Source organism: Humulus lupulus, chromosome X (assembly GCF_963169125.1).
Source record: "Humulus lupulus chromosome X, drHumLupu1.1, whole genome shotgun sequence".
In the NCBI taxonomy this organism is placed as follows: domain Eukaryota; kingdom Viridiplantae; phylum Streptophyta; class Magnoliopsida; order Rosales; family Cannabaceae; genus Humulus; species Humulus lupulus.
In genome coordinates this window covers 164,116,018-164,137,147 of record NC_084802.1, presented here as the reverse complement: position 1 = coordinate 164,137,147, position 21,130 = coordinate 164,116,018, and the positions used below count along the sequence as shown (strand labels likewise).

The 21,130-nt window shown below is 36.6% G+C and overlaps 1 protein-coding gene across 3 annotated transcripts in view; it reads right to left on the bottom strand.

Annotated features, from left to right (window-relative positions):
* LOC133804817 (BEACH domain-containing protein B) overlaps positions 1-21,130 on the bottom strand; it is a 93,502-nt gene that overhangs the window by 66,591 nt on the left and 5,781 nt on the right. For 2 of the 3 annotated variants that reach the window (XM_062242938.1, XM_062242939.1), the window contains exons 5-9: positions 17,868-18,044; positions 11,320-11,640; positions 1,895-2,117; positions 1,471-1,539; positions 178-639 (exon numbers count right to left, since the gene is read on the bottom strand). In XM_062242938.1, coding sequence (XP_062098922.1) covers positions 178-639; positions 1,471-1,539; positions 1,895-2,117; positions 11,320-11,640; positions 17,868-18,044 — 1,252 coding nt within the window. Of the gene's footprint in view, positions 1-177; positions 640-1,470; positions 1,540-1,894; positions 2,118-11,314; positions 11,641-17,867; positions 18,045-21,130 lie in introns of those variants that run through there. The other variant, XM_062242940.1, reaches the window with a different exon arrangement.

Sequence of the window (21,130 nt, the reverse complement as noted above, 5' to 3'; positions counted from 1 at the left end):
AATATTTTGAAAAAAAAAAAGCCTGGGAGTCAGACGAATCCAGGAATCAAACAGACAAACTTGAAAGTAACAAAACACTTTCTTCTAAAACAAATGTATGTATCCACACCAACACATACATACATACATACATACATACAAAGAAGAATAAAATTATAAACTAAAGGGGACATTCACCTTAAATGGATAGGAAATTCATTTTGATTTGAGCAAGCTTTAAGGCATGGGAACAATGTAAGAAGAACCCTCATAACCCATTTAATTGAAAGTTCACTGTATAATGAAGATACGGGAGTTGATGTTCGACCAGATGATATTTCGACATAATGAGATCTAATATCTCCTGTCACAAGAAGGAAAGAACAGAGTACTCTGCTCAATTTAACAACATAATCACTCCAAAGTTGAGGATAAGAGCCAGTAGTAGCAATTTCAAGAGAAAGTTCTGCCATCAGATTTTTCAAATGATTCTCACTTTCAAAATTGGAAAGGTGCAATTGAATATCACTGTTCCCTGACAAGTCCTTGGCTTGGAGTCTGTAGTCTTGAAACATAAAAGCAGGTGAACAAAAGCTATTTGCAAATTTTTGAACTCTCCCATTTTCACACAAGAATTGCAAGTTGCTGATATTGGTGAAGCTAAATGTTCGTTAAGGACAATGATAATTGTTAGCATTTAACAGACAACATACACAAAAGGTTTCAGCAACAGACCTTGTCAAGGCCTTTTGCTGAAAAATGAAATAAATAAATAAATAAAGTAGTTCAATTGCGGAAGGGCATTGTAATAATAGGTAGCTTACATTTTTTTTAAAAAAAAAAAGGAAACATGCAACATCAATCAGGAAAAGCATTTTACAGAAAATACTGCCACACCCTAATTAAATCAGAAAATAAAATTCCTTCAAATGCTTTTAAATTATAATACAGAAAGTACTGCCACTCCCAAACAGGTAGCTTACAAAAAAAGGAAAAAAACATGAAACACGTCCTCAAAATACCCAAATACTTAAAAAAAATTAGGATAGCAGTCTCTTGATTCTTTGTTACTCTTGCATAGCATGCAACAAGTTGGAAGAATAGATAAGAAGGGCCGTATTCCATGCTTTAAAAATTCTGATCACTGACCTTTCCAACAAGTAACCAACTGAACACCTTAAAATTTGGCGGACAGTGGCTTTCTAACTAAAAACAATGCTAGAAAGGAAGAAAATAAAAATTATCAATGAGGAATTGAAAAAATGATTCATAATAATAACAGTTTTCTCACTTAGATCTCTATTCTCTTTCACACAGCTAAAGAATGAGATCCTCCCAAAACGGAAACTTGATTTTAAAAGAACAAAGAATTTGAATACAAAAATCCAAAGTTAGACAAAAAAAATAGACTTGTAAGCTGAATTTATAGAAAGCTAATTGCTGACTAACAAAAATTCACCAACAAAGATGAAAGAACTAAATGAAGGATACACAGCTTCTCTAAGAACTTCAAGAGAAAGAACATGCAGCTGGAAAATGTTTAACAAAGTATTTTCATCTCTGTAACACAAAAAACAAAAGGGGTTAATTCTTGCTAGAGAAATGACATAAAAATGCATAAAAACTTCTCCTAAAACATCACCGAACTCAAAATAAAATTGACAAGATAAATCCATTTTGAGCAGCCGCTTTAGAAAGGAAAAATTCACAAAAAATTTACCAACTGCTTTTGTTCAAAAATATACAAAATCTTCAGAATATGTCACATAAGGTATTGTTTGGCATCAAGGTAACAAATTTCCAATTCTTTTTGTTGTCACCTCAATCGTTTAATATCATCAAGAATACACATACGTATTAACCCCTCAATTTGAACTCTATGATGCAAACGACTGAGACTTTGTATAAGGATTACCGTTTCTCAACAGCACAAGTGGAATTCTTTAACAACTGAGCATTGCCTGGTGGTAAACCAAGACCATCCAACAGAACTTCAAGTCCTCCAATGCTTTTAAAATGATTTTGACAGCGAGGATTGTCAAATAATGCTGAGCGGAGAATTCTTAAAGCCAAATGATGAAGTGAAAAATCTGTCTCCTGTTCTTTCATGCTTAACCTTCTGATGACACGCAACAGTTCTGAAACAAAATCACTCTCTGTAAATATGAAAATCATCACCAAAAAATACATGGTTTACAAAACCAAAACCCTAGTTAGAACACAACTACAAGCATATTTTATCGTCCCGCTTTGAGAGCTCTACAAACTCAAAATGCGTTCTTCCTGTGTTGTAGAAAACTGGAAATGGGATAAGTGTGTGATTCAAATCATTGGCAACATAGAGAATGTACACTGGCTCAAACATGAAACAACATGTGGTGAGTAATGAAATCATAAAATTTAAATAACTGAGCTTTTCTCTCTAAGATTCTCTGTAAAGATGCATTTGAATATCACTGTTCCCTGAAAATCGAAGAAGCCCATGCATTCAAGATATCTTTTACAAGCAATCACCTGCAGAGCTAACAAGGAACCATGCCAGAAAACCAAAACAAATGAAGGAAAAGAAATACCTTCTAGTTCGAAGTTAATTATATTTTTAAGGGGCAAAACTAGTACATGAAGCACAAGCATGCAGTTTACTATTTTTTTTTCTTTTTTCTCTATTCTTTTTTTCTTTTTTTGGAAAACAAAATCCTCAACTTGTATTAATAGAAAAAATTATTACAAGCAAAATGTAGAAAATATTGTATATTAGTATTTACTCAGTATCTTTCCAATATTGTATAGTAGAATATTTAGTATTAAATACCATATTTGTTTATACCTGTACAGTGTATTTAAAGACCTTATTTTCTATCAATAAAAATTATCAAAAGCTAATTTTCCACATGATATCAGAGATTTCCCTCTAAACTAGTTAGAAACTTCGAAGCCTCCTTTTTTTTTTTTCTCTCAGCCTTCATCTCTTTCCTTATGGCCACTCTCAACAAAAACTCTTCTCATTGGAAGCCTCGCTCCTCTGCTCATGCCCCTTCGAAAGGCCAGCCTTTTATTACCGCTCCATTTGAGCCGTTCCCATTCACTCCAACTCAGATCACCCAACTCCATCAGTTGCTTAATACCTCCAAGAATGCTACTGCATCTGCTTCATCATCCTCTTCACATCCAGGTACCTCCGCTGCCTTCAATGTTCAAAACTCTGCCTGGATTGTGGATTCAAAGGCCTCGAATCACATGATTGGTCATCCCCATCAGTTTACCACACACTCCTTGTCCAGGTACTCAAAAAATTAAGATTGCTAATGGTTCTCTCTCCTCTGTGGCTAGTAAAGGGTCTAAATATTTATCCCCCTCTATTATTTTTTATGATGTCATTCATGTCCCAAATCTATAGTGTAATCTGTACTCTGTCAGTAAAGTCACTCGAGACCAGCAATATTTTGCCTCTTTCTCACCACTCTGTTGTACTTTTCAGGATATATGTCCTCGAGGAAGACGATTGGGAGTGCAAAGGCATGTAGTGGGTTGTATTACATTATGTAAAAATATCATTGTAAATACTTAGAATAATTTGTACGGCTAATTTTAGGTTGTAATTGACATCTAGGTTTAGGTTGTATTTTTTCCTTATTTTTGTCTAGCTCTTTATATTCAGCCTATATATAGGCCTTACTATTCATCAATAAAATCAAATTATAAGTATTATTCTCAAAATCCAACATAGTTCTTTGAGGCTCAATTTTAGAAATATGTTTTCGAGTTGTCTTCTAATCTCACCTCCTGCCCAGAAAGCTTGCCCCAACCCCGATCAGCAAAACCCCAAAGTTTGGGGTCCAGACTAGTGGCACATGAGTCACACGCACCGCCTTAATCTCCAGCAGTTCTCCCACATGCCGCGTGACAACGTCTCCGACCCCCTTTCTCCAACGTCTTCCTCCTCAGAACTCCCTGCTTCGGCTATGACTATTTATCTGGGGTTTTCCCACAATTTCATCAAAAAGTTGCATCTTTGGCTAAGTTTTTCCTCCTCTAAGTGTGCATCAATCTTTTTTTTGAAAAAAAAATTCTAACTTCTCTGCATAATCTTATAAAAAAAAAAATTCAGTTCAAATCTCAATGGCTGCTTGAGCCAACCCCTCTTCCTTAGAAATCTCATCCTCAAATTTTCAATTTCCAAATTCAATGACTACTCAATCTCAGTCAATAAACCTCAGAAATCTTTCTCAAATTCATGAGTCTTCTATCAACCATTTGTCACAATGTCAACCCCTTCTCAAAAGACCAAAGTCTGCCACTTCTCAAACCACATTCGAGTTCTCTTCGACAGTTTATGCAGCAGCCAGGCCCACCCTCAACCGAGGCAAATGTCAGTAAAATGCATCATCAAGGTTCTACATCTCACACATTTACTGCAACCTCTAACAAAGGTACTTGGATAGTTGACTCGGGGGCTTCTGACCACATGACGGGAGATTTCCAAGTCTTCACCACCTTCAAACCATGTGCTCATTCCCACATAGTCAAAATTGCCAATGGATTTCTCTCATAAGTGATAGGGACTGATTCTGTAACATTATCAAATGACATTCTCCTTTCATTTGTTCTATTTGTCCCTAAACTAAATTGCAATCTTCTTTCAATAAGCAAACTTACTCGAGATCTGAATTGTGTAATTAAATTCTATCCAAATCTTTGTGAATTTCAGGTTGAGGGCTCGGAGAAGGTGATTGGCAGTGCTGAAATGCATGATGGGCTCTATATTCTCAAGGATTCTCCTAAAAGTAACAAGTTTACAAATCAAATTGTGATAACCATTCCAATTTAGATTCTGTTTTAAATTCTGCGTTAGTTTCGAATGAAAATCTCGTCATGTTGTGGCATTTTCGACTTGGACATCCAAATTTTGGTTATCTTGAAAAACTATTTCCTCAATTATTTGTCCACAAAAGACCGAGATTCTTTCATTGTGAAGTCTGTCAACTTGCTAAACATACTCAAAACTCCTATCCCAATCTTCTTTACAAACCTTCACAACCTTTTTCGATGATACATAATGATATTTGAGGACCCTCACGAGTAACAAATATTAGCGGATCTAGATGGTTTGTATCATTTATTGATGATCATACTAGGACAACATGGACATTCCTCATGAAAGAGAAATATGAAACTGCTTCCATTTTTAAAAGTTTCCATTCAATGATTCAAAATCAATTTAACCGTAAAATCCAAATCCTGAATACTGATAGTGGAAAGGAATATTTTAACTCCATTCTTGGTCCATACTTGTTAGATGAAGGAATTGTTCACATCATTTCATGTGTTGATACTCCGCAACAAAATGGAGTGCCTGAGAGGAAAAACAGACATCTTCTGGAAGCTTCTAGATCTATCATATTTTCAAATCATGTTCCTAAACAGTTTTGGGAAGAAGCCTTACTCAGCCACATATCTCATCAATCGTACGCCTAGTCGTGTCCTACAATTCAAAACCCCAAGAAATTTGTTACTTGCGCATTCCCTCATATCTCATCCTTCTCAGATCTTCCATTCAAAGTCTTCAGATGTACAGCTTTTGTCCATGTTTATGATCACAAAAGAACAAAACATGATCCAAAGTCTCACAAGTGTCTCTTCATCGGGTATTCCAACACTCAAAAATAGTACAAATGTTACTCCCCAATTATAAAAAGGGTCTATAACACTATGGATGTCACCTTATTTTAACATCAGAGGAGCATTCACAGGAATATCAGCTTTGGGATACTCTTTAGGGTCATCAAGCTGCATTTCCTCAACCCAATGTTGTGGCACACGAACATCAAAGTGCTCAGTCTTTGCCTATCCAACCAGATCAATCAACTGGTCCTTCCTTACATTCTTTTCCTATCCAACCAAATATCAATCCAGAAAACACTTCCAAGCTGTCCTTCTCTATAGTCAATCCGACCTCACCTTCCTTAGAAAATCCAAACACTTTCAAAATTACCACCACCTCAAACTCAAGCACAATTTGATATAAGTAACAAAGAACTTCGTGTTTATAGCTGGAGAAAAGTTGAGAACATAGAGGTCAACATGCAAGACAAGAACTGTTCAAACACTCATCAAAGCCCTCTCAACCTTGAAAATCATGAAGGTAAGGATTTTGTGACTCATGAGTTAGTTTCTCCTACTATTGATGATCTCGATCTACCTATTGCTCATCGGGAGGGTGTTAGAACTTGTACCAATCACCCCATTGAAACCCATTGAAAAGTATGTTGCTTATGGAAAACTAACACCTATGTATCGAGCTTTTGTCTCTTCTCTTGATGTTATTCAGATTCCCACATACATTTATGAGACCTTGAAAGATCCTAAATGAAAGATTGCAGCCGATGAAGAAATGAATGCTCTTGAGTTACCTCAAGGAAAGCAGATAGTTAGTTGTAAGTGGATTTTCACCGTCAAGTATAATTCAGATGGGAGTATCAACAGATTCAAAGCTCGATTAGTTGCCAAGGGGTTCACTCAATCATATGGTGTTGACTATCAGGAGACCTTTGCTCCCGTCACCAAACTTAATACAGTAAGTCTTCTTATCACTTGCTGTAAATTATGATTGGCCTTTATATCAGTTGGATATAAAAAATGTTTTTTTGAATGGAGATCTCGAAGAATTCTATATGGAAATTCCACCAGGGATGAAGAAACACTTCAGTGGTCGAGTAGTGTGCAAACTTCTCAAATCTGTTTATGACTTGAAACAGTTACCTCGGGCTTGGTTTGACAAATTTGCATAGTAGCCAAATATGGATATACTCAAAGTCAAGCTGATCATACTCTATTTTTCAAGTTCTCTTCAACAGGGAAGCTAGCAATTCTCATTGTCTGTGGATGACATAATCTTAACTAAAGATGACTTAGGAGAAATTTCAGATCTCAAAAGACTTCTTGCTCAGAATTTGAAATCAAAGATCTAGGAACCCTAAAATACTTTCTTGGTATGGAAGTAGCCCGATCGAAAGGAATTGTTATATCTCAGCGAAAGTATATCCTATATCTTCTAAAGGAAACTAGAATGATTGGGAGCAAGCCGGTTGACACTCCCATAGATCCAAGCTTGAAAATTAATCGAAGAGAAGATTCAACTCCGTAGAGAGGGGGTCTATCAAAGATTAGTAGGAAAACTAATTTATTTCTCTCATACTAGACCTGATATCGCCTTCCCTGTCAACGTTGTCAGTCAACATATGCACAGTCCTTGTGAGGAGCACTTGGAAGCAGTGTATCGTATTCTAAGGTACCTGAAAATGACACCAAGTATTGGTTTGCAGTTCAAAAAACACAACAACCGAGACTTGAAAGTTTACACAGACTCTAGTTAGGCTAGAGAGCTGACCGATAGACGATCAACCAGTGGTTATTGCACCTATATATGGGGTAATTTAGTTACGTGGCGCAGTAAAAAGTAGTCTGTGGTCTCAAGGAGTAGTGCAGAGTCTGAATATCGTGCTTTGGCCTTAAGTATTTGTGAAGGGATGTGGATAAAAAGGCTTATGAATGAATTGAAGTTTGACTCTCCCGAGTCCTTTAAAATGTACTGTGATAGTCAAGCTGCAATTAACATTGCTAAAAATCTGGTTCACCATGACAGAACTAAACATGTTGAAATAGACAGACACTTCATTTCTGAAAAGGTGAATTCAAAGATCATTGAGCTCAACTACATTCCCACAAAGAAACAGATTGTCGACATCCTAACAAAGGCCCTACCAAGAACAAGTTTAGAATAATTTAATTTCAAGCTGGGATTGTATAACATATACAACTCAGCTTGAGAGGGAATGTAGGAATATCATTGTAAACACCTAGAGTAATTTGTACAATTAATTTTAGGTTGTAATAAACAGCTAGGTCTAGGTTGTATTTTTTCCTTATTTTTGTCTAGCTCTTTGTATTCAGCCTATATATAGGCCGTACTATTCATCAATAAAATCATATTAGAAGTATTATTCTCAAAATCCAACACATTGATCTGATTCCTCCTACTCAAGTAAATAAAACTTTTGTTTCTGGTTGTGTTGCTTCTCGTAATAATGATATTATGTAGTGGCATTAAAGGCTAGGACACCCTAGTTTTTCCTATTTAAAATATCTCTTTCCTAAGTTATTTCAAAATAAAAATTTGAGCTCCTCTAAGTGTGACATTTATCAGTTTGTTAAACATACACGTGCTATTTTTCGCTATGTACCTTACAAATCAACTCAGCCCTTTACTCTTATTCATAACGATATATGGGGACCATCTAAAATAACCAATGTCACATGTACTAGATGGTTCATCACTTTCATTGATGACCACACACATGTTAGCTGGGTTTTTCTTCTTAAACAAAAATCAGATGCTGCCATGACATTTAGAAACTTCCATTCTATGATCAAAAATCAATTCGATGCTAATCTTCAAGTATTGCACGCAGATAATGGCACTGAATATTTTAATTTCATCTTAAGTGATTATCTTCTATCTCATGGCATCATTCATAAGAGATCGTGTGTAGGCACACCCCGGCAAAATGGGATTGTCGAAACGCAAAAATAGACACCTGTTGGAGGTTGCTAGGGCCTTAATGTTTACCACATCTATCCCCAAGTATTTTTGGGGTGAGACTACCCTTACCATTGTCTACCTGATCAATCGTATGCCCTCTCGAGTGTTGAACTTTCACACTCCACTCTCTATCCTTCTTAAAACATATTCACAAATTCATCTTGTTTTTAATCTTCCCTTAAAAACGTTTGGTTATACTTCATATGTCCATGTTCTAGGTCCAAACCGATCCAAATTTGATCCACATGCTCTTAGGTGTGTTTTTTGGGCTACTCTTCTACCAAAAAGGGGTATAAATGCTATAATCCTTCTACTTGACGTATGTATGTCTCCTTAGACGTCACATTCAATGAAGAACAACCTTTTTATCCCAACATTCCACTTCAGGGAGGGACCGTGAGTGAAGTTTCTAGTTGGGATACTTGCCTACCTAAAATTATCCCAGAAATTGATCAAACTATTCACATCAGGTAATAAAACCAACTACTACTCCAACATCTCATGAGTCTGACCCACAGACTGTTCCTAATGTAAGTGATCCTTCTCTTAATCCCATATTGCCTAATGATGTTCCTGATGTTGAGCCTTCTAATATGGTGGAACTCGAATCTGAGTTACCTTGCTAAGAGGAAGGGAGTCCGAAGTTGTACTCTACATCCAATGTCCAGATATATGTGCTATAGTAGACTAACTCCGAAATATAAAGCATTCCTATCAAAAGTCGAGCAAGTGGTAGTTCCTAAGGATATAACTGAAGCCCTCTCACAGAAAGAATGGAAGAAAGCAGTCTACGAGGAAATTGGGGCACTAGAAACCAACACAACATGGACAATAGTCAATCAACCTAGAGATAAACATGTGGTTGGATGTAAATGGGTATTTACGGTTAAACACAAGGTTGATAGAACGATAGACCAATACAAAGCGAGACTAGTTGCAAAAGTATTCACCCAAACATATGGAGTGGACTACAACTAGACGTTTGCACCCGTTGCCAAGTTAAACACAATCAGGGTTCTGCTATCAGGTGCTGCGAATCTCGATTGGATCAAAAATGCCTTCCTCAATGGGCATTTGAAAGATGATGTTTTCATGAGAATCCCTCCAGGCTTTGAGGAAAGATATGGAAAAGAAAATGTCTGTCATCTGAAAAAATCTCTCTATGGCTTAAAACAATCTCCACGGGCCTGGTTTGAAAGATTTAATCGGGTGGTAAAACAGTATGGGTATAAGCAGGCTTAATCGAATCACACCTTGTTCTTCAAACACTCGCAAAAGGGTAAGGTAACTATTCTCATTGTCTATGTTGATGACATGATCCTCACCGATGATGATTATGGAGAGCAAGAAAGACTTAAAGGCTAGCTAGCCCAAGAATTCGAGGTAAAAGATCTTGGACCAATGAAGTATTTTCTAGGAATGGAGGTTGCAAGAACAAGACAAGGAATTGTTGTGTCTCAAAGGAAATATGTCGTAGATCTACTGAAGGGAACAGGAATGAGTGGTTGTAAACTTGTGACAACACCAGTTGAACCAAAAGGCAAGTATAAACCAACAAAAGAGAAGCCAATTGAGAAAGGAATGTACCAGCAGTTAGTGGGAAAATTGATCTACCTATCCCACACAAGGCTCGATATTGCATGATATTGCATTTGTTGTGAGCTTAGTTAGCCAATACATGAACAATCCATTCGAAGAACACTTGGAAGTTGTGTACAGAATTTTACGTTATCTGAAGAAACCACCAGGAAATGGATTCTATTCAAAAAGAATAGGAAAGAGGTGTTGAGGCCTTCACAGATGCAAAATGGGCAAGGTCAGTTGAAAATAGAAGATCAACAACTGGATGTTGTACTAAAGTGTGGGGGAACTTGGTTACTTGGAGGAGTAAGAAGCAACCAGTGGTAGCCCGAAGTAGTGCCGAAGCAGAACTCAGAGCTCTTGCTCAAGGAGTATGCAAATTAATTTGGATCAAACGCATACTTGAAGAATTAAAACTGCAAAGGACCGAGCCTTTAAAGTTGTATAGCGACAGCAAGTCAGCAATCAACATAGCACACAACCCAATCCATCATGACAGAAATAAGCATATTGAAGTGGATAGACAATTCATTAAAGAAAAAATTGATGGAAAGGAACTATGTGTTGTATATATTCCTAGCAAGCAACATAAGACTGGCTTACTAACTAAAGGGCTATCAACAGAAAGTTTCAACGAGTTAGTTTGCAAGCTGGGCATGTGGAATCTTTATGCACCAGCTTGAGGGAGGGTGTAAAAAATATTGTATGTTAAGCATTTACTCGGTATCTTTCCAATAAGGAAACCAAGCTGAATTATTAGAAAGCTACTATAATTAGATTATTTAGTTTTAGCTTAATTGATTTACCCTAGAATATATGTAATTAATCTAGAATATTTGGTATTAAATACCAGATTTGTTTATACATGTACAGTGCCTATTTAAAGTCCTTATTCTCTATCAATAAAGATTATCAAAAAAGTTAATTTTCCACACAAAATTATGAAAATCTCCTAATTAAAAAATACGAGAAAAACATAAAAACAAAATTACATGAAAAAATATGCAGATAACATTCTTTAAAAACAATCTTGTGCATACATTACCAAGAAAAGGTTAAGTTATTACTATTACCATGCAAGTAGATATGTCTTAAGCAAGCTTCACTGCAAACATACCATGTTAGAGTGCAATAAATTCTAAAGAAACTGCCTACCTTACCTACTAACCAATTAAGGCCACCAGCTTCCATCACCGACACAACAGCCTTCTGATGCCAGTTTACCTTTGTTTCAAAAGGAACATTCAAGCTACTAGAAGAGTCAACTGATGATTTACCATCCCCCGAAATAACGCCTATACTATTATTGTACAACCGAGAGTTCTCATACACATTTGAATTTAATTCAATGAAACTGAATATTATTGACACCATGTACACAAGTATTTGTTGCAAGAGTGAAGTCTTCTCCATGGTGAAGCTAGATAAATTTTCATCAGCATAGAGTGCACCACTTATTGATTTTAGTTGGACAACTGATCCTGAAAAATAATAATAAAAAATGAATAAACGAAAGAAGAACAAGAGAGAAAGAGATGGTACACAAGTATGAGATAAGATTCACATTGAAAATGAGGATGACATAATTAATAGCTTCTCATAAATTCCAAGTACTAAATAAATAGATCTTCCCCTGCCTAAGCCTTGAGGCATTCCATTAGAGAATTTAAACATGCAGCAAGTTGGTTCTGATATCTGCCTTGATAAATTCAAATTGGCTAAAAAGTACACATAACCACTGCCAACATATAAAACTCAAAAACCTAAAGCTGGTTATATTAGAGAGGCTAGATTCAACATTTATCAAGAATCCTGCCGTAAATGATCATATAGCCAAAGGTAATGGTAAATGATTATGTGGCTCTGTTGGGACTGAATTTAATCACTAATAAAAGCATAAATTTGTAATCAGGGAGGAAATTTAATGCTAACTATGGAAGAAATTTAGTTGACCAAGGGAAGAAGAAAGATCAGTGATGAAGATTATGTCATGGAATATAGGGGAAGTAGCTCTTCAGCAAAAAGAAGAGCTATTAAGGAGGTGGTATGTATGGTGAACCCTGATTTTTTAGTGTTACAAAAAAACTAAAGGGAAAGAGGTTGATAGGAGGCTTGTAGGGTGTGTGTGGTCCTGATTTAAAAAATGGATAATAATACAATCATAGGGAGAGCAGGTGCGGTGGTTATGATTTTTTTTTTTTTTTTGAAACAAAACCTTAACTAGTATTAATTATATAAAATAGTACAAGTAATCAATTGGAAGACCTAATGGGAGAAGAAAAACAAAATACAAAAAAGAAACTTTTACAAAACATATTTCCGATCTCTACATAATTCCAAGAAAGGCACATCCTTAAACTCCTTTACATTAAACAGCCAAATGGTCATCCAGGGCCAAAATTTTTACCAAGGGGAGTCCATATACTCTTCAACACTTTCAAATACCATTTTGTTTCTCTCCAACTAGATAGCCCACCAAATAGCTGCCTCCCCAATTCTCCACAACAATTTTTTGGGTTTATTTCTTGTAACAAAGTGCATATATAGCCCAATACCAATATTGGCAAGCATTACTAAGTCTTCCCCATTCTTCTTGAACATCACACACCAGACTGGGGAGAGCATAATAAAAGGTTTCCTTCTTTGCACTATAAACAGTCTAAACACAACAGCCAAACAAAAAACCAAACCTTATAGAGCTTTTCCAAACCGTCTCTCCCTCCCTCTCTCTCCCTTCTCCTCTCTACCTCCAACCATCAAAAAAAAAAGCCCACGGCAACAGTGAGCCCTAACCATTGAAGTACCCATCAATTTTTCTTCTGTTATGATTATTTAAATTCCAATTCAAAAAAATATTCAGTTAAGACAATAATTACATTAGTTTCAAACACATTTGTTCGTCATTTATTGATTTTGATTGCAATTTTGTTTAGATGTGAAAATTTGAAATTTGCATAATTTTGAGCAAAAACGATGCCTTGTTATGGTGTTGCGATGGTCCCATGAAAACCTTTATTTTAGAGACCAAAACGATGGTCCTGCAACAGTCCCTTGAAAACATAATTTTAGAGGCCAAAAATGATGCTAAAACTATGTCCAGCGATAGTCCCATCAAAATTTGATTTTAGAAGCCAAAAATGATGAAAATTGATGCAGTGCGATGGTCCCATCAAAACTTGATTTTAGAGGCCAAAACAATGGTAAAACAATGTCATTTCGATGAATTTCGATGGTCTCATGAAAACTTAAGTTTGGAGGTTGAAAACGATTCAAAATCAATGCGTTTCGATTGTTCTATCTATCAAAAGTTTATTTTGAAAGTCAATCTATGCAAAAGCAATAATAAGATAAAGTTGTATCATTGCAAAATTCAAAAAAGATGAACTTAGGTGCCAAAACGAGGTCCTTTCATAAAAAATAGCGAAGCGGCGTTTGGAATGCGTAGATTTCGAAAAGAAGAAAAAACCAAAATTTTAGAAAGAAAAAAAATCACCTCAAACAAGCAACCGAGCGAAAAGTTATTGCTCTTCAAAATTTTACCAATTATTATGCAAATTTTCGCATCGAATTGCATTGATCGTGCATTGGTGTTTCATTGATTTTCACTTCCAATATCAAGTTTTGATAAGACCATCCAAAAGAATTATTTTTGGCCTCTAAAATCAAGTTTTCATGGGAGCATCGCAAAACCATCGTCAGACATCGTTGTTTGCCTCTAAAATCAAGTTTTCATGGGACCATCATAATGCATCATTATAAAATCATTTTTTCCCATAACAATCATGTTTTCGTGGGACCACTGCAGGAATCGTTTTAGCATCATTTTTTTCCCCTAAAATCATGTTTTCATGGGACCATCATAGTACCATCGCAAGATATCGTTTTAGCGACGATTTTGGCCTCTAAAACCATGTTTTCATGGGACCATCAAAACACCATCGCAGGACCATCGCGTTTTAGCATCATTTTGGCCTCTAAAATCAAGCTTTCATGGAACCATCGCAGCACCATCCTTTTTACTCGATACACATCCAATTTCAAAATTTCAAATATGACAAAATCGCAATTGAAACAAACAAATCATGCATAGATGTGTTCAATCCTATAAATTAGTGTCTTAAAGTGAATATTTTCTTGGGTTTAAGGTTTGAATTGGATTTTGAATTATCAAAACATCAAAAAAAAAATTGAGAAGTGCTTCAATGGTAATGGGAGGTGGCAGCGTTAATAGCAAGGGCAGTGTTGAAGTGGTGGAGAGAGAGTTTGAGAGAGAAAGGGGCTCTTTGAAAGGGAGGGGCAACTTCGTCCAAGTTTTTGAGAAAGGCATACTTTCCATATTAAAGTTGCCATATTTTTTTAAGGGATATTTGCGACATAGGTACTCAATGTTTGAGTTTTGTACGCGGCATAGACCCAATGTTTATTTTTAGTGGCAATAGTACCCAAAGTCAGTAAAAGTGTAATTCCATCAGCCTCCTCCGTTAGGCCTCCGTTTTGTGATGACTGGGCCAACACGTGTCACTCCGTGATTGGTCCAGCTTAATAATATTTTAAAAATAATTATGATTTGGACCAATAAAAACGTGACACGTGTCTGCCTAATCAGCTCATTAACAGACCTAACGGAGAAGACTGACGGAATTACACTTACTGACTTTGGGTACTATTGCCACTAAAAATAAACATTGGGTTTATGCCGCGTACAAAACTCAAACATTGGATACTTATGCCGCAACTATCCCTTTTTTTAATTATGGATATTAAAAAGCATAAAGCCTCAATCTTGTACATATATATACTTTGGGATATTTGCGGCATAAGTACCCAATGTTTAAAAATAATTATGATTTGGACCAATAAAAACGTGACACGTGTCTGCCTAACGGAGGAGACTGACGGAATTACAGTTTTACTAACTTTGGGTACTTTTGCCACTAAAAATAAACATTGGGTCTATGCCGCGTACAAAACCCAAACATTGGGTACTTGTGCCGCAATTATCCCATATACTTTCCATATTAAAGTTAGCATATTTTTTTAATTATGGCTAATGAAAATGCCAGCCACCTTTTCTTTCATTGTGCATTTGTTTTAAACTTGTGGTATAGACTCCTTGATGAATTTAGGCTGAGTTGGGCAATATCTCAATCTTGCGCAGAACTATTACTATTTTATGTCGGTAGAAGGAATGTCAAATTCTTTGGACAACTGCGGTAACCACAGTTTTTTTGGGTGTTTGGCTAGAGAGGAATAGAAGGATTTTTGAGGAACAGAGTAGTGATATAGATGGTTTGTGGGATAAAATCAGGCTTTGTGTTGCTTTGTGGTTAAACAAAGTTAAGGATTTCAAAGAGGTTCCTTTCTCTTGCTTTCTAAGAGACTGGAACTTAATTCTGTAATGTTCTCAGTGAGGTTGTTTTTGCTTTTGGTTTTTTCTTTTGTATTGTTTTGTGTTGTTTTGTTATTGAATCATGGTATTCCTCCGCCAAAAGTGAGGCTCTTAATAAATTGTGGGAGCTAACCTCTCATGTACATGTGGTCTTCCTCACTTTTTCAAAAAAAAAATATTTTTAAAAATAAAAAGAATGAAACCCAATAATTTTAACAATGAATTTAGAATAATATCTTTAAGCTTGAAAAATGTATACTATAAAAGTATATTATTTGATTATTTGAAAACTAAAAAAACAACATTGAAGATCGGTTTGGTCAGGTTAACCTGACCAAACCGCCAAAATCGTTGGATGAGTTAAACTTTTTCTTTTCTTATTTGGGCGGATTACAGTTGGATGTTTGCAACCTAATATTTAAATTGAGTTAATTAAAATATGTTATAACCCAACCAAACCTACCGATGTACAGCCCTAAGCTCCTCATAAATTTTCTGCATATCCATAAAATAATTACTAAGGACCTAGACTTATTTGTCGACACAGTAAAAAGCTTTGCACATCTCATAAATGCAAGAAATATTTCGTTTCCCAAAATACAAGAAATCTAGATAATCTATCAATCTTTCAACAAATTCACAATGGTTGATCAAACCAATGACCTCATTATCAATGGAATTTCATGTCTGCAAGAATAGTCCAACCCCAATGAAGTTTCACACAACAAATCACGTGTGTACAAACCCTGACGAAGCAGACAGAAGTAAATCGCAAAGGCTCACCAGTCTGAACAAGTAGTCACGCACTGGCGTATGAAGATGGCAACAAAAACTTTGAAGGTCACGACCGTCGCATAAGGCTCGAGTGCGGGGCTGCTAGTCACCGGATTCTTGGTAAACTCCAATCGACAAGTGGCACTCCTCCCTAGGCTAGTGATGACGAAAAACAGCCACCTCTAGAAGGGTACCCAAGTTGGAACCCCAACTTGTGTCTTGTGCAATTTACCCAAAAACAATAAATTTTCTAAACCCAAAAAACAAAACCCTAATTTACAATGTTAGGGCTTTGATAACATGTAATCATAGGTGAGAAAACATTATTTTCCCGCATGTATATACACACACAAACAAACTAGGAAGCCTAACTTAGGAAGGACTACTAATTAGGATCCTATTTAAATCTGAATCCCTATAATTAAGGTAAATTATCTTCAAACTATAACAGTGGGCAATATGATTGGAAAGAAACAAAAGGTTATTTGAAGATGATGAAGATTGTGCAGTCTCTCTGACAAAAAGTTAGGCATTGGGTGGCCATTTGGCTGCTTAATGTGAAGGAATTTAAGGATATACCTTTCTCTTACTTATGTAGAGAATGGCAGTATGTTTTGTAATTTTCTTGCATTAGTTTTTGTACCGCTGTTTTCTTTTCTCATTTGGCTTTTGCCTACTGTCACTTATACTAATTCTATTATTAATACAGGTTGAGGTTTCATTTCAGAAAATATATTTATTTGTGACAAAAGTGTTTGTGTGAAAAAATTTCATGGCTCCATACGTGCTGCTCCATCTACATTATTTGTAGAATATTCCAAGTTAACATAAATCCACACATAACGTACTCTGCCTTCCCATCCCCAACACAATTGATTCCTCCCAAAAGTAGCAACTGTTAGGATAGGCACAATATATCCTGTTAATCACGAAGGACCTCTTATTAGTCACTTAGAACCAGGACTCTACCTATTTAGTATTTAGGCTTTTCTTTAAAGAGACTAATTCGGTCAGGGTAGGTCATTTTCAAGGGCCGAGACCACATAGGTCCACCCTTCTGAGTGTTAATCTTCCCATATCAGCTGATAACCAAAATTTTCAATTGTTGTTACCACAGATTAGCTTAGCTGATGTGAGAAGATTGTCTAAAGTTCAAATTTCATTTCAGCACCCTTATTAAATATGAGTATATAAGCAACCAAATTACCTGCAATGTTGCTCATAAGAAGCAAGTACAATAAGTAAGAACTGTACAAGGAAATAAAACTAAAAAGGCAAGAGAAAAAATTATGAAACACCATGGCAATTCCACGGTATACATAAAGAATTTGTACAAGCCAAAATAAAATATCAAAGAATATAACCCATAACTTTCCTTGTTTATGGGTTTCCCTCAACTATTGACAAAACTAAACCAGGACATACGATTGAACCTTTAGCAAGTCTCAACAAACTATGAGTACGATATATGATGATAAATATGACACGGATAAAAATTAAAAGTTATATATAAATATATATATATGTACAAGAGACAAATAATACCTTTCATCAGTGCAGTAAGCTTTTGTATCCCACCATAATATCCAAAAACTCTACAATTATGCAAGGACCGAATGACAATTAAGAGAGCATCCAAGACAAGAAACCCTTCGGAAGTGATATTCAAAGTTGTGGAAGGACAAGAGAAGTCTGGTGCTGAGCACACTGGACTGGTGCTTACTAGATGTCATTTGAAGAAACAAAAAACAACTGTAAATGATACATTATAAAGCTTGGTAGAGAAAGTATTGATGAGGAATATACATGTTCTATCAATAAATACTAGGGATAAAGAACAGAAATTTTAAGTTACAATCTATCAAAACCTTAATTTTTGAATAAGAAACGACACTAATGTATTTTTTTTTTTTTTTTGAAAAAAGGAGATAGAGACCAGGCACTAGTCCCGACCCCCCCCCCCCCCTCAAATAAATTAATAACTCTCACTTATGGCCGAGGAAAACCTTGGTACAAACAAGAAAATAATACAAGGACAAAGGGACACCCCCTACAGCCCAGACTACACTACCAAAAAACTCTTCCACTCTCTAGAGAGATCCAAAAAGGATAAACCCTCAAAACCCTTTGTGCGATACACCCAAGTAGCCACCCAAAACTTAATTCTCTCCCAAATGATTAAAGAAAGGCTAGTCTTTTCGTCAAAGATTCTGTCATTCCGTTCTAACTAAATTGCCCAAAAAGTAGCTAAAATTGTGGCCCTCCACAGCTTATTCAAACGTTTATTCCCCATTAAACCAGAGCATAACAACTGGGAGCAAGAAGAAGGATGGCACCAGCTCACTCCAAATTCACTCCACACCTTTGACCAAATTGACTGGGCCAAATCGCAAAACAAAAATAAATGAGATACAGATTCAGCCGCCTTTTTACAACAAACACACCAGCTAAGAGAGAGGCATAGATACGGACGGCGACGCTGTAGAACATCATTAACACTAAGTTTCTCCAAACACAATAACCAGCTGAAAACCTTTATTTTTGAAGGGACTTGACTTTTCCACAAGATCCTTGCCCACAACACATACGCTCGAACATCAATAAAATTTAGCTTCTGAAAAGCGGACTTGCAAGAGAACAACTCGCTGGGACCGGCCTCCCAAACCCTCCTATCGTCCAAAATTGACGGTAACTTAACAAACTCCAAAACCCTTAGAAGCTCAATCAAAGAAATTACTTCCCTATCAAAAAGAGGCCTTCTAAAACGAAAATCCCAATCCACCCCTTCTCCCCCATCCTTAGAAACACCCAACTCAAAAATTGGAATGTTCTTAGCTAGAGAAATGATGGCCAAATCCGAAAACCTGTCCTTCAATGCTTGCCTTTCAATCCAAACATCCTCCCAAAACCTCACCAAATCTCCGCGCCCCACTTTAAAGTGAACCATCCCCAAATACTCGCCATAAAGAGAAGAGATGTCCTTCCACGGGCCCCTCGCAGTAAATCTCCCCATCGACTTTGTGTCCCACAAATTTTCCGCCCGACCATAACGACTCACCACCACTTTGTGCCAAAGTGAATTATGCTCCAAAGGGAATCTCCATAACCATTTAAGGAGAAATGCTTTGTTTCTTTCTTCTAGATGACCTATTCCAAGACCACCTTGAAAAATGGGTTTACAAACATCTTTCCAAGCTACCAAATGCTCTGACCCCTTGTTATCTATCCCATCCCAAAAAAAATCGCACATCAAAATAATTTTCGGAGCCCTGAACAGCGAGAAATAATAGACCGGTAAAGATGACAACACCGATTGAATCAAAGTCAGTCGACCCCCTCTAGAAAGAAAGGCACTCTTCCACCCAGCTAACCGATTTGCACACTTATCCACAACTGGCTCCCAAAAAGACTTAAGTCTCGGATTGCCTCCCAAAGGAAGACCTAAATACCTCATTGGCCATTTTCCAACCTCACACCCAATACATGAAGCATGAGAAATCACAACCTCCTCCTCCACATTAAGCCCTAACAATTGACACTTTTGCAAATTGATTTGCAAACCTGAAATGGCTGAAAAGGCCTTGAGAATATCTAGAAGAGCCTGAAGTGACACCACATCATTTATAAAGAATACTGTATCATCAGCAAATTGCAGATGACTCACCTCCACCTTGTCCTTGCCCACCCTAAATCCTTCGATAACTGAATTTGCCTTTGCTTTGTCCACCAAACTACTAATAACATCAGCCACAATGGTGAACAGAAAAAGAGATAAAGGGTCCCCTTGACGAAGCCCACGAGAGGCCCCAAATTTACCCCAAGGCTTACCATTCACAAATACTGAAAAAGAGACAGAAGTGAGACAACCCCTCATCCACTTTCGCCAAAGAGCGCCGAAACCTTTTTGTTCAAGGACAAAATCCAAAAAATCCCACTCCACACAATCATAAGCTTTTTCAAAATCAATCTTGAACACCCAACCCCTCTTCCCTTTACTCCGATAATCTTCCACTGCTTCATTAGCCACTAGAACAGAATCTAGAATCTGTCTACCTTCTACAAACGCACCCTGGGTTTCTGAAATAGTCTCTGACAACAACCCTTTCAATCTATTGGCTAAAACTTTTGAAATAATCTTATACACACTCGTGACAAGGCTAGTTGGTCTAAAATCATTCACGCGACAACTATTGAGCTTTTTTGGAATAAGACATATGTAAGTATCGTTGGAACCCATCGGGATAGAACCGTCAGCTTGGAACTCCTTAAAAACCTCCACTAAATCATCCTTAATGACATCCCAATTTGAATGAAACACAGCCAGAGAAAACCCATCAGGCCCTGGTGCCTTATCTCCAGAACAATCAAAAACAGCTTGTTTGATCTCCTCCTCCTCAAACGGCCTCTCAATAAATGAACTAAGAAAGCCAGATAGTCTTCTCCATTCTATACCCCGAATTCCATTCCAATGACGCACACCCACCAAATATAAATTAGAAAAAAACCGAATATAAATTAGAAAAAAACCTAACAATCTCGCCGGCAATCTCACTTTCCCCGTTTAACATACTCCCGTCCAATCTCTCAATTCTAGATATGAAATTCTTTGATTTACGAGCACTAAGAATACTATGGAAAAGTCTGGAATTATAATCCCCATCTTTGGCCCATTGGCACTTGAGCTTCAACCAATTTCCTCTCTTCTTCTAGAACCAAATTCTGCCACTCTCTCTTAACTTTACTTCTATCGGCTAAAAGAGAATCATCCCAGTTACCAGTTTCCTCCATCCTATCCAACTCTGAAATAC